Raw genomic sequence first — 19474 nt, 5'->3', positions numbered from 1 at the left:
TAAAATGTTGAGTACTTATTACACCGTATGTATCTTAACCATTAAGATATCATGTCACCCCCGCCAACTTAAAATGGTCTGATCTGCTTTTCTATAAAAATACAGATCATAAATCAACATGCTGTAAATAAGAAGGCAATGCAACCAACCTTAATTTAATAAGCGTTTTTTAATTTGCTGTACAATTTGCTAATATAATTCAAGCTTTTTGCATATTGTAAAATCATCTCAACTGTTCCATAGACCATAGATCACAGTTACCCTGTTAAACCAGATCCATCCCCCAGTCACAACAGTCAATTCCAACTAACAGACAAATAAGCATTACAAAAAAAAGAAGCAAAACAGCAGTTCAAAAAAACAGGGGACACACAAGTTATCTAAAGTGTCACATGTTTCACATAAAAAAAAGAAAAAGATCAGTATTGTTTAAAAAAATAATCTCAACCTTCAGAATAAAAACTTTTAGAGAATCGGGCACGACTGAGAATCAAGATGTTGAAAACAGGTAAAAATGACAAAACAGATTTAACTTAAAAACTTCAACACAAGGCATTAAGACATTTGAGTCGATACGGAGGAGATTTCTGTTAAACTGCTTCTGATATGGACGTTTGTGTTTGTTTTCCCTCGACTGTTACATGTGATAAAGCTCCGTCCGAGTGCGAGTTTCCACTGAAAAAAAAACAGAAAAACCCCACTCAGCAGTGCTGGGTCGGCCTCTCGGTCTAAACTGAATCACATTAATACATTAGATTCTGCAGGAAACTATTTAAATTCACCTAATCCCCAAAAGGTTAGAGCACCAGCGGCGTATTACGAGGCGTTTCACAGCGTTAATATGTCACCGCTCTGTCCCGCGACCCCTCCTGCGTTCTCACTCCGTCATTCATCCACACTCCTCCCATTTCAGGTTAAAACTATAAAGAAAGAAAAAACGAGTCTCGTTTCAGCCTGGACTTGAAACGTTGAGTATCTCCGGTTGAAGACTTTTCACACTCGCCACAGAACGGATTTTTTTGTTTAGAAAAATATTCATTTACATTTGTTAATAAAGCTTTTTTTTTCTCCCGTAGACACTCTCCATATCAACTGGAATAGTGTCTATACAGCATCATAGATCCATCGCCTGTCAATTAAAGTCAGTCTCTGATCCACACAAACACATACACACAAACACACAGAGAGCGGGGGGGGGGTGAAAGCTGAAACTGCGAAGACTTTTATCTAAAATCAAATTTCAGACTCCTCCCTGCGAGAATTTAAATCGGACGGAAGCTAAAAGGTCATATTTAAACTCTCAAGTCTAAAAAAAAAACTCTCAGCAGTCCATGTCTCGTTTTGGTCGACTTGACGTTTTAAAATCTCCTCATCAGCTGTTTGGTTCAGTTTTTCACACAGTGCATAAAAAGAAAAGAGCGTCGCTGGACAATCGGCTTCCAAACTGTTGTTGAGGGATTTTAGATTTTAAACTTTCCGGCAGACGATAATTCATCTTACATTGAAAAAACGCTGTACAGTTCGGCACTTGGAAGCTTTGAAGACCACGGAGAAGCTCGTTTCCACGACAGTAAACCCTTTTCTGCGTCTTTGGAAAGCAAAGCCTCTTAAGGCCTCCCTTCGTGTGTTTGCGTTTCTCGCTTTGCGTGAATGAAACCAGGCGGACGCACGGGATGGAACACAGGAGGGGACAAAACAACTTTCTCTCAGTTGATTTCACACAAGTGCAAATAATCTCCCAGGTGTTTTACGACCAGATTTGAAACCCAACGAGCAGTTCTGTGACTTTGAGGTTGAACAGATTTGATCAGTGTGTTGGACTGAAGGCCGGGAGGAGAGTCATCCTGATTCTACTTCAGACAAATCTATTAATCTCCATTTTAATATAGAAGCAGCCTGCCCACAATCTATAATCTCTGTCTCTAGCATTAGTCAAACAGCCAAACGTTATCTAAACAACTCTAACAACAACATTCAAACCAGTCCCTACAAGACCATTAAAAACTGCTAACTGGGTGTCAGACACATTGATCAGTGTGGACTGTTACGTGTTCTGTGGTTTCTACGATGTGAAGTGGGATCACGTGTTAAACCCATCACACGGAACCAGATTGCAGCTGTGACACTTGAGTTACTGAGAGTGAAGATGCAGCTCCACTTGACATGAGAAGAAAGATTAGGAACAGACAGAGAAAACGAGTGGATACTGACACTGTGAAGCAGAAGTCCCCAGAAGCACCGACGTATAGTTTTACATTCTCAGATACATTTCAGCAACAACTCAAATTAAATTATCCAGACAGAGGTTCCCTGGCGCTGCTGGAGACGAGTCGTAGCATAGAGAGAAGTTGTCAAGTACAAATTATATGACAGTTACAGCAAAACCGCAAAAACCGACGCTGACACACTTTATGGACGTGGAGCTGCATTGCTGGTGTTCACACAGATTCACCATCAAGGTTCAAGTTATAGTTTTGAAACATGGGACATTAACTTAAATCCGAGTTCGGGTGTCATCAAAAAATAAATAAAACTGACACTGAGCAAACCTTGACATTTTGATTTCAGCCAACAGGCATCCGGTGCGACCCACTGCAGATTAGTGGTTTTTACTGAGGTGTAGTAATTTCACAGTTTACTAAGCTGATAGAAAAACTAGTTCAACACGTGGTTTAGCGAGTGCGTGTTGATGAGGAGTGACTTTCAAAGTGTCAAAGTTTCCAGTTCAAGTCAGGATGAGGGTTGAAATAAAAACCAGGTCTTTATTTTTCAGTATGTGACTGGAGCTACAGTGCAGACAGTGGTAGTGGTGTCATTTGTTCCGGAGGAAGGCAGAAAACACTTCTGCTCTGAGGAAGGCCCGAGTAGTTGGCTGATAAATGAGCAGTGGAGGTAGCCATGCGACCTAATTCATTCAGGACGTGTGTTGGCGTGAGAGAGGGGGAGGAAAGGGGGAGGGAGTGGGCGAGAGGGAAAGTGAGGTGGGGGGGAGATGGCGTGAGCGAGCAAAGCAAAGGCACGACAGATTGAGTAAAAACAACAGAAAAAGGGGGGGGTAGAAGAAGAAGAAACTCGTAACCCCTTCGTTTCACTGATCCAGGAGTGAGCACAAGGCTTGTGGTGGTCGGTCAGTTGCTCAGTCTGTGAGCGTTCAGCTCGGCTTACCTCCGGCATGTCTCAGCGCGTCCTCCTGCTCGGTGAGCGGCTAACGCCTACTGACACAGTGGTGAGGGGTCTCTCAGGCAGGCCGGTAGGGAGGGTGTGTGTGTGTGTGTGTGTGTGTTAGAGAGTGTGTGTTTGTGTCCCAGTGGGAAAAAAAAGGCAGCAGGGCCCGTCCTCAGTGTTGTTGCTTGGATATCGCCTTTCTCCGTCTCTGGAGCTCCGTTGGCAGCCCTCAGCTCTCCGGAGCGTCAGCCTCCACGATGGATGAGCAGCTCCTCAGTATCGGTACATGTCGTAGGTGCTGACCCAGAACGAGGGGAAAGCCCACGTGGGGAACTTGTGGAGCATTTCCTCCAGCTGAGCAGTCCGCTGGTCGTCCCCGAAGAAATAATGGGAGGAGATGGCGACAGAGATCATCCCCTCGGGGCCCGACGGGTCCGGTTCTCTTGGAGGCTGACAGAGAGAAAGAGAGAGAGAACCATGAATGTCAGCAGAGGCGAGTGTGTGAGAGAAAACCAGACCAGGGGGGCCTCTGGTCAAATCACCATGTCTCCAGCCTGATGGAGCTTATGCAATGGAGGATTTAAAAAGTCACGGAGTTCGCTTCATGCATGCAATTCCTTAAAGAGGGGCGTGTGTGAGACTGGGCCAGTGGCACAGGGCTGCGCCTTTAACGCATTTCAAGTTAAATCACCAAAACTGGAGTTTAAAGGGTTTCACACGACAGTCAGGCTTTCACACACAGTCGCACTGTGTCCTGGCTGAGTAAATCTCCTGCAGACATGCCAGCCTGAGGCCCTCAGGTGATGTGTGGCACGACACAGGCCAAGAAGGAAGTAACAGGGGACAAAGGGGAGGATTAAGGACTTTTCTTTAACATTACAAGTTAGAGCAAGTTTTCACCAATTTCCCAGGGAGTAATGTTTCGACTTTCAGGAGGAAATCAGGCATTTTTAGGGGAGTGTGCATTTTGGCATTGAAATGTAGTTTTACAGGTTTTTTCAGCTGCTGAACAGTAACAAATAGTGCTACAGTCTGTAACTGCCACTACTGTGTAGCTGAGATGATGTGGATTCAGTGAGGGATCAACTGTTTACATGTATCGTCAACAGTTTTAAAACTATGTCCAAACAAACATGATGGATTTGCTGCTGAATTAAAGAAAACATGTCGGGCGTGAGCTAGTTAGCAAATGAGTTCTTGAGTTATGGCCAGAAATGTGTTAAATGAGGTGACCTTTGACCTCCGTCTTCTCATCAGTTCCTTGTTAAGTCCGAAGTGAATGTCTGTACCCGATGTAATGAAATTCCCTCGAGGCATTCCTGAGATATCACGTTCAGGAGAAGGGGGATTTTAAAACAACTCTAAAATATCACTGAGAGATACTTTCAATATTCTACGTTAATTTAAAGTTTTAACAATTCATTTTTTACTGAATCATTCTGATGTGTCACATTGAGAACATATTTCACAGGATTTTCTCCACACCCCACAGACAGAAAGAACAATACACAACAGATATATTGTTATCATTGTTAGTCACACAGGAGAAACGTACCTGTATTTCAAACCAAAAGGTCCATGTCGGGGCGTCGAGGCCGTGAGAATAGAAGATGAAATATTCCCCGCTCAGGTCGAACTGAGGCGTCCCGTCGCCGAAGGACCAGGTGGAGAGGCTCGCTCCTCGGTGAGGCATCAGATACAGGGACATGTGGCTGGGGCCTGCATGGGACGTGGGCAAGTTAACACACACAAAAATATGCACACGTACCAGGTGAGGCCTTAAAAAGAGAAATCCATACCACTATAAGGAGCTGGGATTGAGAATCCAGAAATAATTGACATTTTAAACCCTCACAACAATTCAATGGAATATGGTAATAAACTGCTTGAGGATGTCTGAATCATTGCTGACTGGATCCGAGGAAGTTACATGAAAGCTCCTGACCTTTGACATTGAAGGTCATCTTGACCGTCCCCCAGCGCGTCTCCTCTTGGGACACAAGGCTGAACTCCACTGGAGAGCTGGGAGACACTTCTGGGGCAGGAAGGTACCAGTTCTTCCTGAAAACGCACCCAGGAGGAAAACAAGGAATAAAAAGTGTGTACATGAAGACAGTCACATTATTCAATCAATCAATAGAAACATGGAGACGGTGCTGGCGCTGTGTTACTGACTTGCTGAGGAACTTTACAGGCAGGAACCAGGGGTAACCGCAGAAGGGTCGGTCCTCTCGACAGTGCGTGCGGACACTGTCGTTGATCTCGGGGATGTAGGGTGTGATGTGCTGGATGCCGGTGAAGTCAAAACTGTTAATCCAAAGCCCCGAGTCCCGGCTCTCCACCTGGCCCTCGAGGTTGTGGAAGGTCCTCGTCGTGTGCTGCCGGGAGGGAAGAGGAGTTATTTTCATTCTCCGTCTGGAACAACTTAGTGTAGATCTCTGTGATTTATACGAGCAGGTGGAGGAACGCAACCTGTGCACTTTTGTCTGATACCGAAAACATGCAGAGATAAGGGAAATATACTAGTTACGTAAAAGATGGATCTGTTTTCACATGCTTCCATTAAGAGCATTAAACCAAACAAATAGGAAGTGCACTGACGGTCAAGAAAGTGGCCAAAATATGCACGGTAAGCTTGAATAGCTGTTTCCTCATCGGATTTAAAAGTGATTATTGATTTACTCTCAGTCTAAAAGGCTTTCCCCATTTGAGTGAAGCATTTTCTTACACACAATTATTAAAAAGTCTTAAAAATCAGATGAGAAAAGCGAAAATTTTCATAATTTCTACTTCCCATCTAGTTAAGAGAAAAAATGTAATTTGTAATAATGTGTATGCGTGTTTGTGTGTGTGTGTTGTCATTTAGAACCTGCAGGAAGACTCGTTTCGGCCGGGGACTGTCTGGACTGCCTGAAAAGGGAAAGAAGACGCCGCAGGACACCAACAGGAACAAGATGATGAAGACTGAGCCCAGACCAGACAGGATCCACTTGGTGCTCCGGACCAAATAGACGAAATGTAGCTGAGACGGACAAGAACATACTCTTTGTTACTGAAGGGGAGAATAAACAATTTTTAAGAATTACAACAAATATGAGAAGCATTTGTAAATTTGATGTTACTGGCTTCCTGTTGTCAGTCAACTACACACATTTATTGAGTTGCTTTAAATTCTCTACTGTAAAAAACCCAAATGCTGCTGCAGCAATTAAAACTGTATTTCATGAGAATACTCACAAAGAAGGAGGAGAGAAAGATGGTTGCGAGGGTGACCAGGGTGGCCAGCACCACCTCGGGGGGGATTTCCGTACCGCTGCGACCCATGATGGGGGTGAAAATCTCAAACACCACCCAGATGAGGAACATGAAGTGGACATATGGCAATGCCAGGCCCAGCAGGTAGAGGACGCTGTACTTCAGGGACGCTCCTGCAGAAAAACACGGTGGTTAGTGTTTTTTCAGAACAAACCGAGGACCAGTCCGTCCTGTTTGACATCACATAGGTGTGTCACATCGTAAGTCATCATTAATTCAACACCTTTCTATTCAGTCAGACAGACAGAGGGTGTCTTTTACATATATGACTGTATTCAGACATGACACGACTTGCAAAATGTTTGACAAATTGTACTTGAAAGTAAACAGCTATAGCTGGAAAAAAAAGCAACAAGGTGGAAATGTGTGTTGTCTGTTCTCTCACAGATGGATTTATATCTTATTTTGCGATTGAAGTCTCTAATGATCATCTTATCGATGCATTAAAATTGGCTTATTTACAAATTATACTTAATTTAGCTTAAATTTTAACTCCAATTCAATTTAAGATAACCAAAGTTTTTCCGTGCATATGCATTCCACCTAAATCACCTGTGTTTTGGAGGGGTTTTACATTTTGGGGGAAAAAGAAAGCAAATACAGTTGTTTCCCAAAAATGTATTCCTTTAAATCCAAATCATACTGAATAGGGAAAACCCTGATTTGTGAACTAACTCTGCAGAGATGAGTGTTTACCTCTGTGTTTAAATTCCCTGGCCAGCAGCAGTTTGGTGACCAGGGGGAAGGCCACCATCAGCATGGGGACGTAGGCCGAACACAGGCCCTGCTGGGTCAACCACACCAGGCTGCAGCACCACAGAAGTAAACTCACATCAAAATACAGATCACCCAGCTCCACTAATCGGACGCCCTGCGTGGAAAACACAAATACACACACAGCTATATCATTATTGTTATCATTATCATCAAACATGACACCCAGGCTTCTTGCAACCTTAGTTAGGGTTAATTCATTGAATGCATGTTCAGTTCTGAACCAGAATACCAAAATTTCAGTGGCCAAGCATGTTAGGTTCTCATGCATCATTCATTTTATCTTAATTTCTATCTTTTTTTCAGTATGAGAGAGATGAGGTCTTCTGTGGAGCGGGACAAAGGTTGGTCTGTGTCCTTCCTGGAAAATGGCCACGCTAAGCTCGGGTTCATAATGTTGTTATCTGCAGCTCCAGTGGGGAAACAAAACGTACAGTTACAACTGTTCGACACATAATATGTCTATTGAATGTTTTTCTGTTTACAAGCAGACATGCAAAAACTATCATAAACCTCAGTGACACAGGGGGAATTGGCTCTCAGCTGCTCCTGAATGAGTGTGTACACGTGACGACCGCATATCTGACACATCAACAGTTTTATAATGTCGCACACAAACATACACAGAGAGCCGCTGTTTTGTAATCGCTGCGGAGGAGGAGAAACTGCCTGGTTTTCTCCTCTCTGCACTTTAATATAAACTGAGTGAGACATCATGAGACATTAGGATCAGGGAAACAGTTTGACCTCTTCTTAATCTCAAACTAAACACAGAAAAAGGGGAAGCATCACAGTGAACGAGAGGAACTCTGTGCTAAACTGTAAAAACAAGGTTCAGGGAACAAGAGGTATTGTTAAAGATATAGATCAAGATAAGTCGAGCTGCTCTAAATTCTTTCAGCTTCAAACATTTCTCAAACTGTCACCTTTGACCGAGACTCATTGTTTTCCAATTTCAGTACCACTGTAATTCGGGAAATCTGTGAAGTGATACATAATGTGGTTTCTCCTCATTCAACAGAGACATATTATGTTCACTTTCCAGCTCATAGTTTTAATGTGTGTTATTGCTTGAAAAGTTTGACATGCTATGATGTACAGAAAACACTGTCCTCAGAAGAACTCTCACCCCGTAGTAAAGGTTCTTGGCGAGCGTGTGGATGAGGATCATTTTCCCGGCGGCTGCCGTCCCATACAGGCAGATGGAGGCGTAGAAATGGTTGTACCAGAACATGGAGCGACCCATCAGAGTGACGAGCAGAGCGACAATCAGCACCAGCAGCAGGGTGACTAACCAGCACAGCACTGTGACGCCCGTGGCATAGGCCAGATCCCGAACATAGCGGCCACCTGAGAGAGATGAATGTCGAAAGAAGACGTGACACACATTCAAAACTAATGAAATGAAAATTTGGCCTCAAAATCTGGTACTGGACTATTTTTATCTTTCTTCTTTTTTTTTTTTAAGAAAATCAATGCAACAGGCCACAAAGAGGAAAACACACATTTTCAGAACAGGAAGTGACATAACATAACATACATCCAACGCAGGAAATGGTGACCTACCCCCATTGCCAGGCAGTGATGCTTTCTTGGCCAGATATAGGAAGGTGGCCGTGGCGACTATGTAGTTGAGGATGGTGCCGACACGGGCGGGGTACGCCACCGCCACAAACCCCAACAGGTCGAAAAATACCATGTTGCCATGGCGATACTCCGAGGAATCGGCCAACCTCTCCGACGTCAACAGGTACTTCAGCACCGCCAGGATGTTGTCGCCTAGACAGAGGAAGTGGGTTCAGGGGCGAAGCAGTTCAAAGCTGGAATTCAACATCGTAAACCCTGCTGCATGAGTTCAGCTTTACTGAACAGAAGGACATCAGCTGGAGGTCAGAGAGTTTAAGATCACCTGAACCGGACTTGTAAGCAGGACAGACTGAGACAGTACAAATTCATGGAAGTGGAAAAACTAGAGAGTAAATTCTACTTTAACAAATTTCACCCCACAATCGAGGAAGGAAACGGCTAATATGTGGAAAAAGGGATCACCCTTCATTCAACTGACACAACATGGGCAGTTGATGATTCAGTATAACCTTTGTTTGTTTTAAACATTATAATGTGCCTTTATTTGAGAGTCAACAGGGAAGAGACGGATAAGAACAATGGGAAACTAACCCACTATTCAGCCACCAAAGTGTCCCAATGACTCAATGCAACTTCCTAACCAGCAGAACTGAGGCAGTGGCCCTTGTCATTCATGCATGGGCGCCGACACGGTTGGTGATAAAACCATGTGCACACAAACATCACGTCAGCGATTAAACCAACACGGTACAACACACACTAGTAAATGAAGGTCGGTCACTGTGTGTCAAACCGCACAGTCTCTCCTTTACTTTTTGAATTAAATCCCATTTTATTTTATTGGTAATTACAGTATAATAATACTACTCTTACAAATAGACTGGTCTGTCTTTTTGTGTGTGTGTGTGTGTGTGTGTGTGTAGACATGAAAGCAGCAGCACACATAGAAGAAACTTAGCCTCAGGACACAGTAGCAAACCCAGTGACCTCGTATTGATCCTTCATGTGGGCACATTTCTCATCTACATCCAACATCATGATTGTAGCCAGCTTCACAGCAAGTCCTCTACATGTCCGATACACTGGTGAGCAACTGTTGTGCAACTATGAAAGGCTCCACACACACACACACACACACACACACACACACACACACACACACACACACACACACACACACACACACAGGCGAACACACTAACACACACACACACACTCAGGCGAAACAAAGCTCCATTGTTCTTTCGCTGGGTGGGCTCACTGTGACCTACAAGTGTAAACAACATCTTCTTGTGCATGTGGGTTATCGACAACTTGTCTTTCTGAATTTCACTGTGACAAATCTACAAAGTTTTTAAATGGTTATGCTCCCATTTTATTTTTTGACACATCTACAAAATCCAGGATATATATCTGATGAATCGAGCATTTGCACTTTGCCCTTTTTTTTCCGTCTTAAAGCAAAGCTGTGATGCAGGAGATTTTTAAGAGGTTCGACCAGACACCTGCTGTGCAGATACAGGGCTACTGGTGTATCCTGCTGTATCCACTCTCCACCTTACAAATCTGCTCCTTATCTACCAACTAAAAATACCTCCTACCTCGCTCTCTGAAGCCTCACTTTCTCTCTCTAATAATTCATGCCTTTCACAGTGACTCGTTGTGCACGGGAGATGAGGAGGGAGGTGACCAGGAGCTGCTGAAGACTAGAGGAACCATGCCAACTGTCTCTGGGTTTTAGTGCTGACTGACTGGATTCTGTGCTACGTAAAGCAAAAATAATTCAGCCACACAGCACCCGGCAAATGAGGTAAATGAGGACAAGTGCAGCGTATGTATGTAGGTGTGTATGCACTTTTTTGTTCTGAGGGAAATAAAGACATCCATTTGACACTGAGGGATAAAGCACAAATGCACAGCATGTGTTTGTAGCTTGTGTTTGTCTTTGTAAAAAAAAATAAACACGGTGTTGACCCTTCTGCTACAATGACCATTCTCTCTTTGACAGACAGTTAGAATAAACAGGTGACACTGTATCTGCAATAAACTTTAAATAATAACCGTAACACCTGTTTGTGAATGGATGCGGATGTGGTTATTTGCTTACCTGCTCTCTGTATCGAGTCTGTCAGGATCCTGTCGGCGGTGTCATACTTGGTGTGGTAGATGAAACCGTTTTCAATGAAAGCCAGATCAATGCCTGTGAATCAAACACAAACACACAAGAAGACATGAATCGCAGAAAAAGACCAAATAAAGGCACCTTTACTTTGTAGATCCAGCCGTCACTGGATTCTTGTTTTAGACTCCTTCACTGAAAGAGTTTATACTTTCATATTCATTTGCATACTGTGCTTGTGTAGTGTTCATTGTGAGAACTTACCTGGGATGTTGCCAAAGTCCCTGTAGATGCGGAAGTCGGTGTCAGAAGGGATGATCCCACTTTGAAAGACCTCCTGACCGACCACGGAGGCAAAAGGGTGTTTGGCTGCTTGGACGTAGGCCTCAACCAGCCACGGGTTCTCTGGACCTTTGAGGAGAAAAGAAAGGAAAAGCTGCTGAGACATTTTGTACAGTTGATCATTAACTCCTCTAAGTTTGGTCCTTGTGGAAACAATATGTGGTGGTTTATGTCCTCTCCTCTCCTGTCTTTCCCACCGCTGATGTAGGCATTTAAGCTTGTTTAAAGTAATAAATTCATCGGTTGTGGCAAGTAAGTGCATCAGATAATGTCTATTGCAATGTTACAGGCACCTCAGGCAGAATCTGTGACTGCAAAACTCTTAACTTCTCTTGTTTTTCAAGTTTTCCAAATTACAGGAAAACTAACACAGAGAGCAAACCTGGGAGAAAACAAGCAGCTGAGAATTACACTAGAGCAGTTTATCAAACACGAATGTTGAATTACCTGTCTGAAAAACGACCTCCTTGCCCCCAACACCTGCAGCCTCCAAGTTAATAAAGGCTCGCACCTGCTTGGCCCAAGGATGCTGGGTAATGAAACCGTGACTGGCCTGATGGAAAGATAGAGAAGACAGCGAAGCAAAGACATCGGGTAAGAATTTAAAAAACGAAAATAATGAAAGACGAAGAGAGGAGTCGACAAGCTAGTCATTTTACCTGCAGGATATTTTCCTCTGCCCCGTTAAAGAGGAAGACCACACCATGGTGAATAGGTGTGGACTGGTTGGCCAGAGAATGGAGGACTTCCAGCATCACGGCACAGCTCACTGCATCGTCGCTGGCACCTATGACGAAGCAAACCAGTGTACGTGTGTTTACAAAAAATACTTAAAACCATTCAGGCAAAAAAAAGGGTTAGCTAGACCTTGCATTTACATACAAAGAAGTGGAACTATCTCCAATCTAATCCACACCCAGCGGCTCAATGTGAGATAAAATAAACACAGGTGAATGAGCTGATAACTCTCACAGGCACCAGAATAGCACAAATACAAGATTGTAATCTCACTGCTTGTACGATGGCAAGAGCACAAAGGAAAAGGGTGTAATAGGGAGTGGACAAAGAAAAGAGCATGTGATACCAGGAATAGACACGGCCTGGGTGAGGAACACAGGAGAAGTGCAAAGAAAGGGAGAAAAAAAAATGACTGAAAGATCAGAGAGCTCTCAAGTGAGACGTCATGTGCTCCGGCTTTCTGGGCTGCATGAGTTCATGAGGTTGGGGGGGTGGAAGCCCGTTCACTGTCTGTCTGGGCACCATTCATGCTCCTGTCGCTGCCACTTAACGTCAGCGACATATTAATCCTCGTCCCTAAAAAGCTCTGTGGGACTTCACACAATGTGCGGTGTATAGAATCAAAGCCTGAAAAGTCGGTATAGGTGCTTGAAGGTGCATTATTCGTTCAAAGGGAGGTGCCATGCTCCCCTGTTCATATATTCAAACTATGCACTTCTCCTTTGATTCTTCCTTTTTTCCCTGTTATTATTTTCTACACCAGCAAATGTTTGGAATTCCGAGAAATCAAAAGGGCCGCAGGCGGCGGTGGACATGAGAAAGTATGTGTGTATCTTCCCGGTCCACACCTCTTGGATCAATTTCCTTTGGGCCGTGAAGCTGTTTGTGCACATGAGAGTGAGCATGTGTGTGTAGGAACGGGAAGGGAACTGGAACAGGCTCTACAGAGTGAGGTTAAACAGCAAAAAACCATCCTGCAGACAAAGATTATGAGATTATGACAAGATACGGTTAATCATCAACAAACACAGTTATTACAGCCTAGGTAGGACTCCACGATTGCTTTGGGCCGCTCCCTGGTAAAAGCACAATGTGGCCCTTTGTGATAATTTACAAGAAGTATTAAAGATTCAAATTTTCAGGATGGTCTTGCTATGGCAGGTTAAATTTCAATCAGACTGGCCTACGTGACTATAGTTAATAACAAGGGACCCTAATGAGGGTATTATCTCCATCTAACCTATTTAACAACATCTAAGATTGAATGGGTTCTGTCACGTTCCCATCATTCCTCCGTGTTTTGAGGAAATCTGTTCAGTAGTTTTTTGTGTAATCCTGCTGACAAACAAACCAACGGACAGAGACGAAAACATAACCTCGTTAGCGGAGGTAATTAAGACAGATTTGATCCAATATACAAGTGTGACACTTCAAATTAATGTCCTGTTCCGTTTACTCACACTTGACGACTGAGGGTCCTCTCTCTTTCTTCTAGTAATTAAAACTGGGCACACAAGTGTATGATGGTTTCCTGTATGTACCTACATGCAAGCTGCGAGTAGCTTCACCCGCCCTCGCTTTCTTCAGTAACGCTCTCACATAAGCACCAGGCTGAAATGTGGATGTTTTTGTACCTGGACTGTTGGCCACTGTGTCAAAGTGGCAGTTGGCCAGCATGAGATGTTTGGCGCCTCCCTTGGGCTCCAGCCTCACAGCGATGTTGGTGACGCGGTCGTAGAAGCTGGTGAAGCCCCCGAGGAAGTCGATGGAGAAGGTGCCGGTGGGACGCTGCACATCTGTTGTGAGCTGGTTGGGGCCCGCTGCCGTCTCGACCCGGATTTTCTCGATCTGCTCCAGCAAGTAGCCCACGGTCAGGACTTCGTTCTCATGACTGCCCACCGGCCGCGGGCCGACGCTGGTGATCTGCTCCAAGTGCACTCTAGATCGTGGGGTGAGGCAGGAAGAGAAAGAGGAGAAGATAGTTCAATGTTACTATTTAAAGACAATGAATCATTGGTTGGGTATTACAGCATGTGTGCTCACACTCCACGACTTCCCTTTGAAAATCAACATGGCCTTTCAAACCTTAATCTAGTTAATAAAAACAAGTTCAAGCTTAACATAGTCTGTAGTTTATTGGCTCATATTGAATGTGAGACCATTAATAGCATTTCACTAAACTGCACATGGTTTATAAGCAGATCATTTATTTTTTTGACAGCTCTGATAAATGTTTATGCACGTCTCTTTCCTAAAGCAAGCAACTGGAGATAAGATGCATTCATTCATGTCGGATAATAAAAACTGTGCTTGTTGTAATTTATAAAATATTTGTGTGTGTGAGCCCTTGACTCAACATACTGCTGGTTTTAATTAGGTTTTATGTGAGTTAGCAAAGCGAGAACGTGTAGACTGCTGTGTCAGTGTGATCGGTGGCTCCTAAAAGTCAGAACACATATGGAGGAATGTCTGCTATCCGCCCATCAGCCAGGTCTGAAACGATAAGACGAGTAATGAAAGAATGTGAATCAGAAACTATTTTTCATGGACAAACGCTGTGGTTCTCACTCTTTTCTATAACAGTAAATCAGTCTTCTTGTTTTTCAGGTTTTTTTGAACATATAAACAGAGAATATGTCTGAGGAATTGTAAAAGGGTGTATTTCACAGTTTATGATATTTTAATCCATCAATAAAAACAATAACTGTCACATCTCCGCACACAACATCAAAAGTGGAAGAATAGAAATCTCGGTGTTGAGGAACATAAGGGAAACAAAATGGTTTTACGTCCCCTCAATGACCAGAAAGGGGAACTTTCCAGAAAAAACGGTCATCAAAAGACAGGTTCAGAGTCAAAATGAATCTACTCAGTCATTGCAAAGAAATTGAAATTGAAACCACAGTGGGCGACGCCATGAGTTGTATTCCTGCTTTTACAAGGAACGATTAGAAACAGGAACTACTTGGTCTTCATGGCCATTTCTCCAGACCGCAAAAATTCCCATCCGTGAAAAAGTTGCACCACATGACATTAAAGATATCGTCTGAACTGCTGCTTGCACTCGATTCCTGCATCAACCTCCCAGACGCTGTTCGATGCTTATAATTCATATAAGGGATTTGCAGGGCTTGAGCTCACCAAAGCCATAACTGTGACCCATGAAGCTCAGAGCCCTAATCAGTTGAAATGCAGTGTGCATGACTTATTTATGGAGCTACCAGCCAAATGATGGCAAATCCCACTGCCCAGCGCTTTCAAGAGCAGGACTTCAGAGCCAGTGGCGTAATCCTCGCCTCTCCGTCTGAAACACTGATGAACTGCTGCCCCGTGAGGCTTAGGGGTCGTGTCCTTTCAGATTTGTAAAGCTGCTTTTAATCAACCAGATGTTGTTGATGATCTTTTCTATCGTTGTGCTGGCTGCCATGTTTATGGTTCATGTTCGTGGTCATGCTTTATTCATGGGAAAGTGGACCCCTCTGTGGCAGTATTAGTGCCGGGCTGATTTATCAGAGGGCTGATATTAAATCGGCCGATATGAGACTTTCATAGATGTTTTGTATCTGTGCTTCTGCTTGTCGATGTGAAAACTTATTTCATAGAATAAACCATGCAGAGAAATGTGCATTTGTGTTTACATTCATTGAACTTCTTTACATTTGGTTGCATTTGTGATTACTTTTTATTTGTAGTTTTAAAAAGTTCTGGTTATCTTTAAAACATCAAGCCTCGGTTGCATTTCTTTGTTGTAAAAGTTCAATAACAACATTTCAGGAAACATTTGAATGAATACACGAGTTGATATATTGTATCAGACATTTTTGATCCCCTAAGATCCCTTGGGTTTTGTTTGTCTTTTTGTGTCATGTCTGTTTTCCACCACCTGAACTTCCTTATTCTTTACAGGAACCATGGATGATTATACAGAAAGATATTTTGAAATGGGCAGAGTACTACAGTGACTGATTCCTTTCACAACCAATCTGTTGATTGTAACTTAAGCAGTTAAATCATTTTAATAATAATTTTGATCGTGTTTTAATTCATTTGATCGTGTTTTAATTCATTTGTTTGAATGTTTTTACTCTTTTCTCATCTGTAACATGTTTTATTTCTGTACCTGTGCTCGATTGCTCCGTTTTTCCTGTTTAACTTGTAAAGCACCTTGTAACTGTGTTTAGAAAGGTGCTAAATAAATAAAGTTGAATTATTATAATTATCATCATTATTAACACAGAATTCCACTGAGAGGAGTTTTTACTAAATACACATTTTAAGCATCTTGGATTTGGACTTTATTCAAGTTTCATTTTCTATGTCTTCATTTGTCTCGAGGTAAAATGGATCTGGGACATAAAGGCTGTCTCATTGAAAGACAAACAATGGCGATCAGGTGCATAGTCCAGACGTGCATGTGATAATAATGATGTAATAACCTTATTGTTATTCTATCAGACTTGGAGCAGGGTTTAGTTTTTAGACGTTCTCCCGGGCCCCACTCCCACCGTGTCCCGGAGGTTACCACGGAGCTGGAGGTGGAGGTGGACCCGGCAGTGGTTGGTTTCTAGGCGGGTCAAACTGGAGGAAAGGTTAGCCGGGAGGCTGCGCCGCTACGAGCCCGTTAGCCGACAGACAAAGTGCCGCAGGGCGGAGAGGACAGAGGGGGGCAGCTCACCTGGCTCTCACCGCGTTGAAGTCCCCGCTCGGCTTCCCGATGACGAGCTGCCGGAGCGACAGATGAACCAGTCCCCACAGCGCCAACACAAACACACACACCAGGGAAGTTGCGACCCCTTCCCGCAGCAGGTACAGGCTCACGTCGGGCTTCCTCTTCGGGTCGCCGCTGTAGCCGTTGTCCCCGCACTGGTGCCGGGAAGAGCCCTCGTCGTCGGGCGTCGCGTAGCTCCGCGTCCCGTAGGGCTTTATTCTCCGGACCGTGGTGTCGCTCTCCATCTTTGAGTCCAGCAGTGCATCAGCTGCGGGGAGACCGCTCTCAGATTCCGCCTTCTCCTACTGGGGACGGAGGACGGGTCGCGCTCAGGGACAAACCTTACGGTGCTAAGGCGATTGGAAATTAATTCAGAGTACTGCTCCTCTGTCGCCATCGCGTGGACAGTTAAATAACTGCATGCGATTATTTCCAATCTTTTTTTTTCATGGTTAGTAAATTTACTTCACACTCACCTTGTTTTTCTTCACCAATAAAAATCTGATGGATTATGGTCGGACCAACACCTGAGATACCTGTACAAATAAATAAACAACTGTTATCTTTTATATCTCTGGTTTTATGTGTTAAGTTTTATTGTTACACTGTTTTCCCCTTTAAAAAATATATAAAATCTGTAATCTAATTAATACAATTACTTAAACGTTTTCTCTACACTGGTGTAAGTGTTACAACAGTGTTGATTTAACTGTCAGTGCTAAGAACACTCTGAACTGTGTTAATTTTAACTAACACCAGAAAATTTACACAGGCAGATTTGCTGTGTATTTATATTTGGTATCAGTACTCAGGTACTTGTCACTGTACTCTAAGTAGAGTACAGTGACTATACGATGACTAAGTAGTCATCGTATATCTGTATTGTTAATAATCCCATTAGCACAGACTCCTTTACAGTGACAGGTTTTTAATAGTTATGGTGGTAATATCCAAGCTCTTTCAGTTATTTCAGTACAGTTAACACTTTAAAAATATTTATTAATAAAGCTTACAATCTCATATATGTTATGTTGATAAAGTCACTGTCATGTAGGAGACATGCACATATAGGAAAGGAGTAAGTATTCATATCATGTATTAAGTAAAAGAAGCAATACTACACTGTGAATACTCTATTACAAGTAATAGTATACGAAATGTTACTTCAGCAAAATAACCAATACTACAATAAAAATTATCAATTACAAGTAAAAGTGCCACTTAAAAAGCAGTACTACACAGTAAATATAACATTATAAATACAGGTGCTGCTTTCAAATACAACACTTGAGTACAAATACAGCAGTATCAGCAACAGAAGGTATATAAATGATATCTAGGCATACTGGTACCTGTCAGTGTTATAAATGCTGTTACATCATTATATTGTTGCATAATTCTATTGCTGCGATAAGATGCAGCTCTTCATTGACCCAGATAAAGTTGAAGCTATGATGAATTTGCTTTATATAATGGTGGGTACTTCAATCTTTATATTATATAACTTATATGTAAAATAAACATATAGATGTAGTGTAAGGGGGGAGGGGGGGGGTGATCATTTAAATTGTACACACACTCCAGCACTTGCACACTATTCAACTAAGATCAGGTGATATCTTCATAAAGAAGCGCTCACACTTCGGTCTCTGTGTTGTTGTCGGTGTTTTCTCTGTCCGTGTCCTTGGTACTTTTCCATGAGACGCCCCCTTGTAAACACACAGCCGCACTGAGGCTAGCGCAGCGGGGGCTAGCTGCGCGTTAGCTTCTTCAGCGTTAGCCTGTTAGCTTGAGCGTGAAGCTGCGTGTCGGTTCATTTCGTGCGCAGCTGCCACCACGGTTTTTCCGCTTTCAAAATAAAAGTCGAGTTTAATTTGGAATAAATGACTGTATAGAAATGCTGCTCAACTAAAATGCCTCAGATGAAATAAAGAGGAATCGACCGCAGCTCCATTTACACGTATATCTACGTAGCTTAACTGTGCAGTATTCATTCTGTCTTTGCAATGCAATGGTTCATGTGCAATCTATTCTTACACTGCACAAATCTTTCTTGTTTCTACACTGTATTAATTCTTACTCCATTCATATTTTTCTATATTCTTCATATTCCTTACACTCAAGTATTATTATCCTTACACTTAAGTATCGCATGTTACTTATTATTACTTACTGGTGTCTATTTTTGACTTTTGCTGCTGTAATGTGGAAAATGTCCCCATTGTTGGTCTAATAAAGGATTGTCATATCTTATCTAATCTTATCTTATCTTATGATGCATGTTGTGTAAGGTGTGCAAGGTGTGCTGTGCAGAAATCTCAATATAAATGTTCCTAATATTGGTGCATGCACTGATGAAAACCAAAGAGCAAAAGAAACCTTGGGGAGAAAAATAAATAAATGAGTGCATGGATATTAGGCAACTGTAGGTGTGTACATTACTCCTGTGTGTGATGAATGTGAGGGTTTGGTTCTATCATGGGAGAATCAAATTAAAAAGTAATGCTTGGTGTAAATTTAATTTAGTTATGATAAAAAAGGTATATGGTATTTAATGGATGACATCATCAATATCTTCATGCTGGGAAATTATTAACATTATAAAATTGTAATAAATATTCATGATCAATTACCGGATTATATTACATGAATAATAGAACAAAAATAATAAAATATAGATAGATAGATAGATAGATAGATAGATAGATAGATAGATAGATAATAGA

General features: G+C 42.6%; 1 protein-coding gene across 2 annotated transcripts; it reads right to left on the bottom strand.

Moving 5' to 3' along the window:
- Positions 1–150: 150 nt before the first annotated feature.
- On the bottom strand, positions 151–18519 carry LOC118125832 (endoplasmic reticulum metallopeptidase 1). Of its 2 annotated transcripts, none has more exons than XM_035184856.2 (17): positions 18388–18519; positions 17225–17284; positions 16716–17098; positions 13675–13979; positions 11962–12089; positions 11750–11855; positions 11225–11371; positions 10949–11041; positions 8821–9033; positions 8384–8604; positions 7177–7351; positions 6403–6593; positions 6035–6187; positions 5341–5543; positions 5111–5226; positions 4721–4884; positions 151–3615 (listed from the first exon to the last, which is right to left on the bottom strand). In XM_035184856.2, the coding sequence occupies exons 3-17, from the start codon at positions 16991–16993 to the stop codon at positions 3439–3441; spliced, it is 2670 nt and encodes an 889-aa protein (XP_035040747.1). In that variant the 5' UTR covers positions 16994–17098; positions 17225–17284; positions 18388–18519; the 3' UTR covers positions 151–3438. The 2 variants fall into 2 exon arrangements, with proteins under 2 accessions (XP_035040747.1, XP_035040748.1); XM_035184857.2 differs by having other exon boundaries at positions 16716–17053.
- Positions 18520–19474: the final 955 nt, after the last annotated feature.

Source organism: Hippoglossus stenolepis, chromosome 18 (genome assembly GCF_022539355.2).
Source record: "Hippoglossus stenolepis isolate QCI-W04-F060 chromosome 18, HSTE1.2, whole genome shotgun sequence".
Taxonomy (NCBI): domain Eukaryota; kingdom Metazoa; phylum Chordata; class Actinopteri; order Pleuronectiformes; family Pleuronectidae; genus Hippoglossus; species Hippoglossus stenolepis.
The sequence above is the reverse complement of the archived record's forward strand: the minus strand, read 5'-3'. Positions and strand labels throughout refer to the sequence as shown.

What these genes read in the sequence shown, in the direction of transcription:
- LOC118125832 (XM_035184856.2), bottom strand. Translation starts at nt 16,993, where the DNA reads ATGGAGAGCGACACCACGGTCCGGAGAATAAAGCCCTACGGGACGCGG. An exon ending in CGAAACGAGTCTTCCTGCAG is followed by an intron (nt 5,544 to 6,034) that starts GTTCTAAATGAC and finishes CCCTCCCGGCAG; the next exon opens with CACACGACGAGGACCTTCCA. An exon ending in GATGACCTTCAATGTCAAAG is followed by an intron (nt 4,885 to 5,110) that starts GTCAGGAGCTTT and finishes CGTCCCATGCAG; the next exon opens with GCCCCAGCCACATGTCCCTG.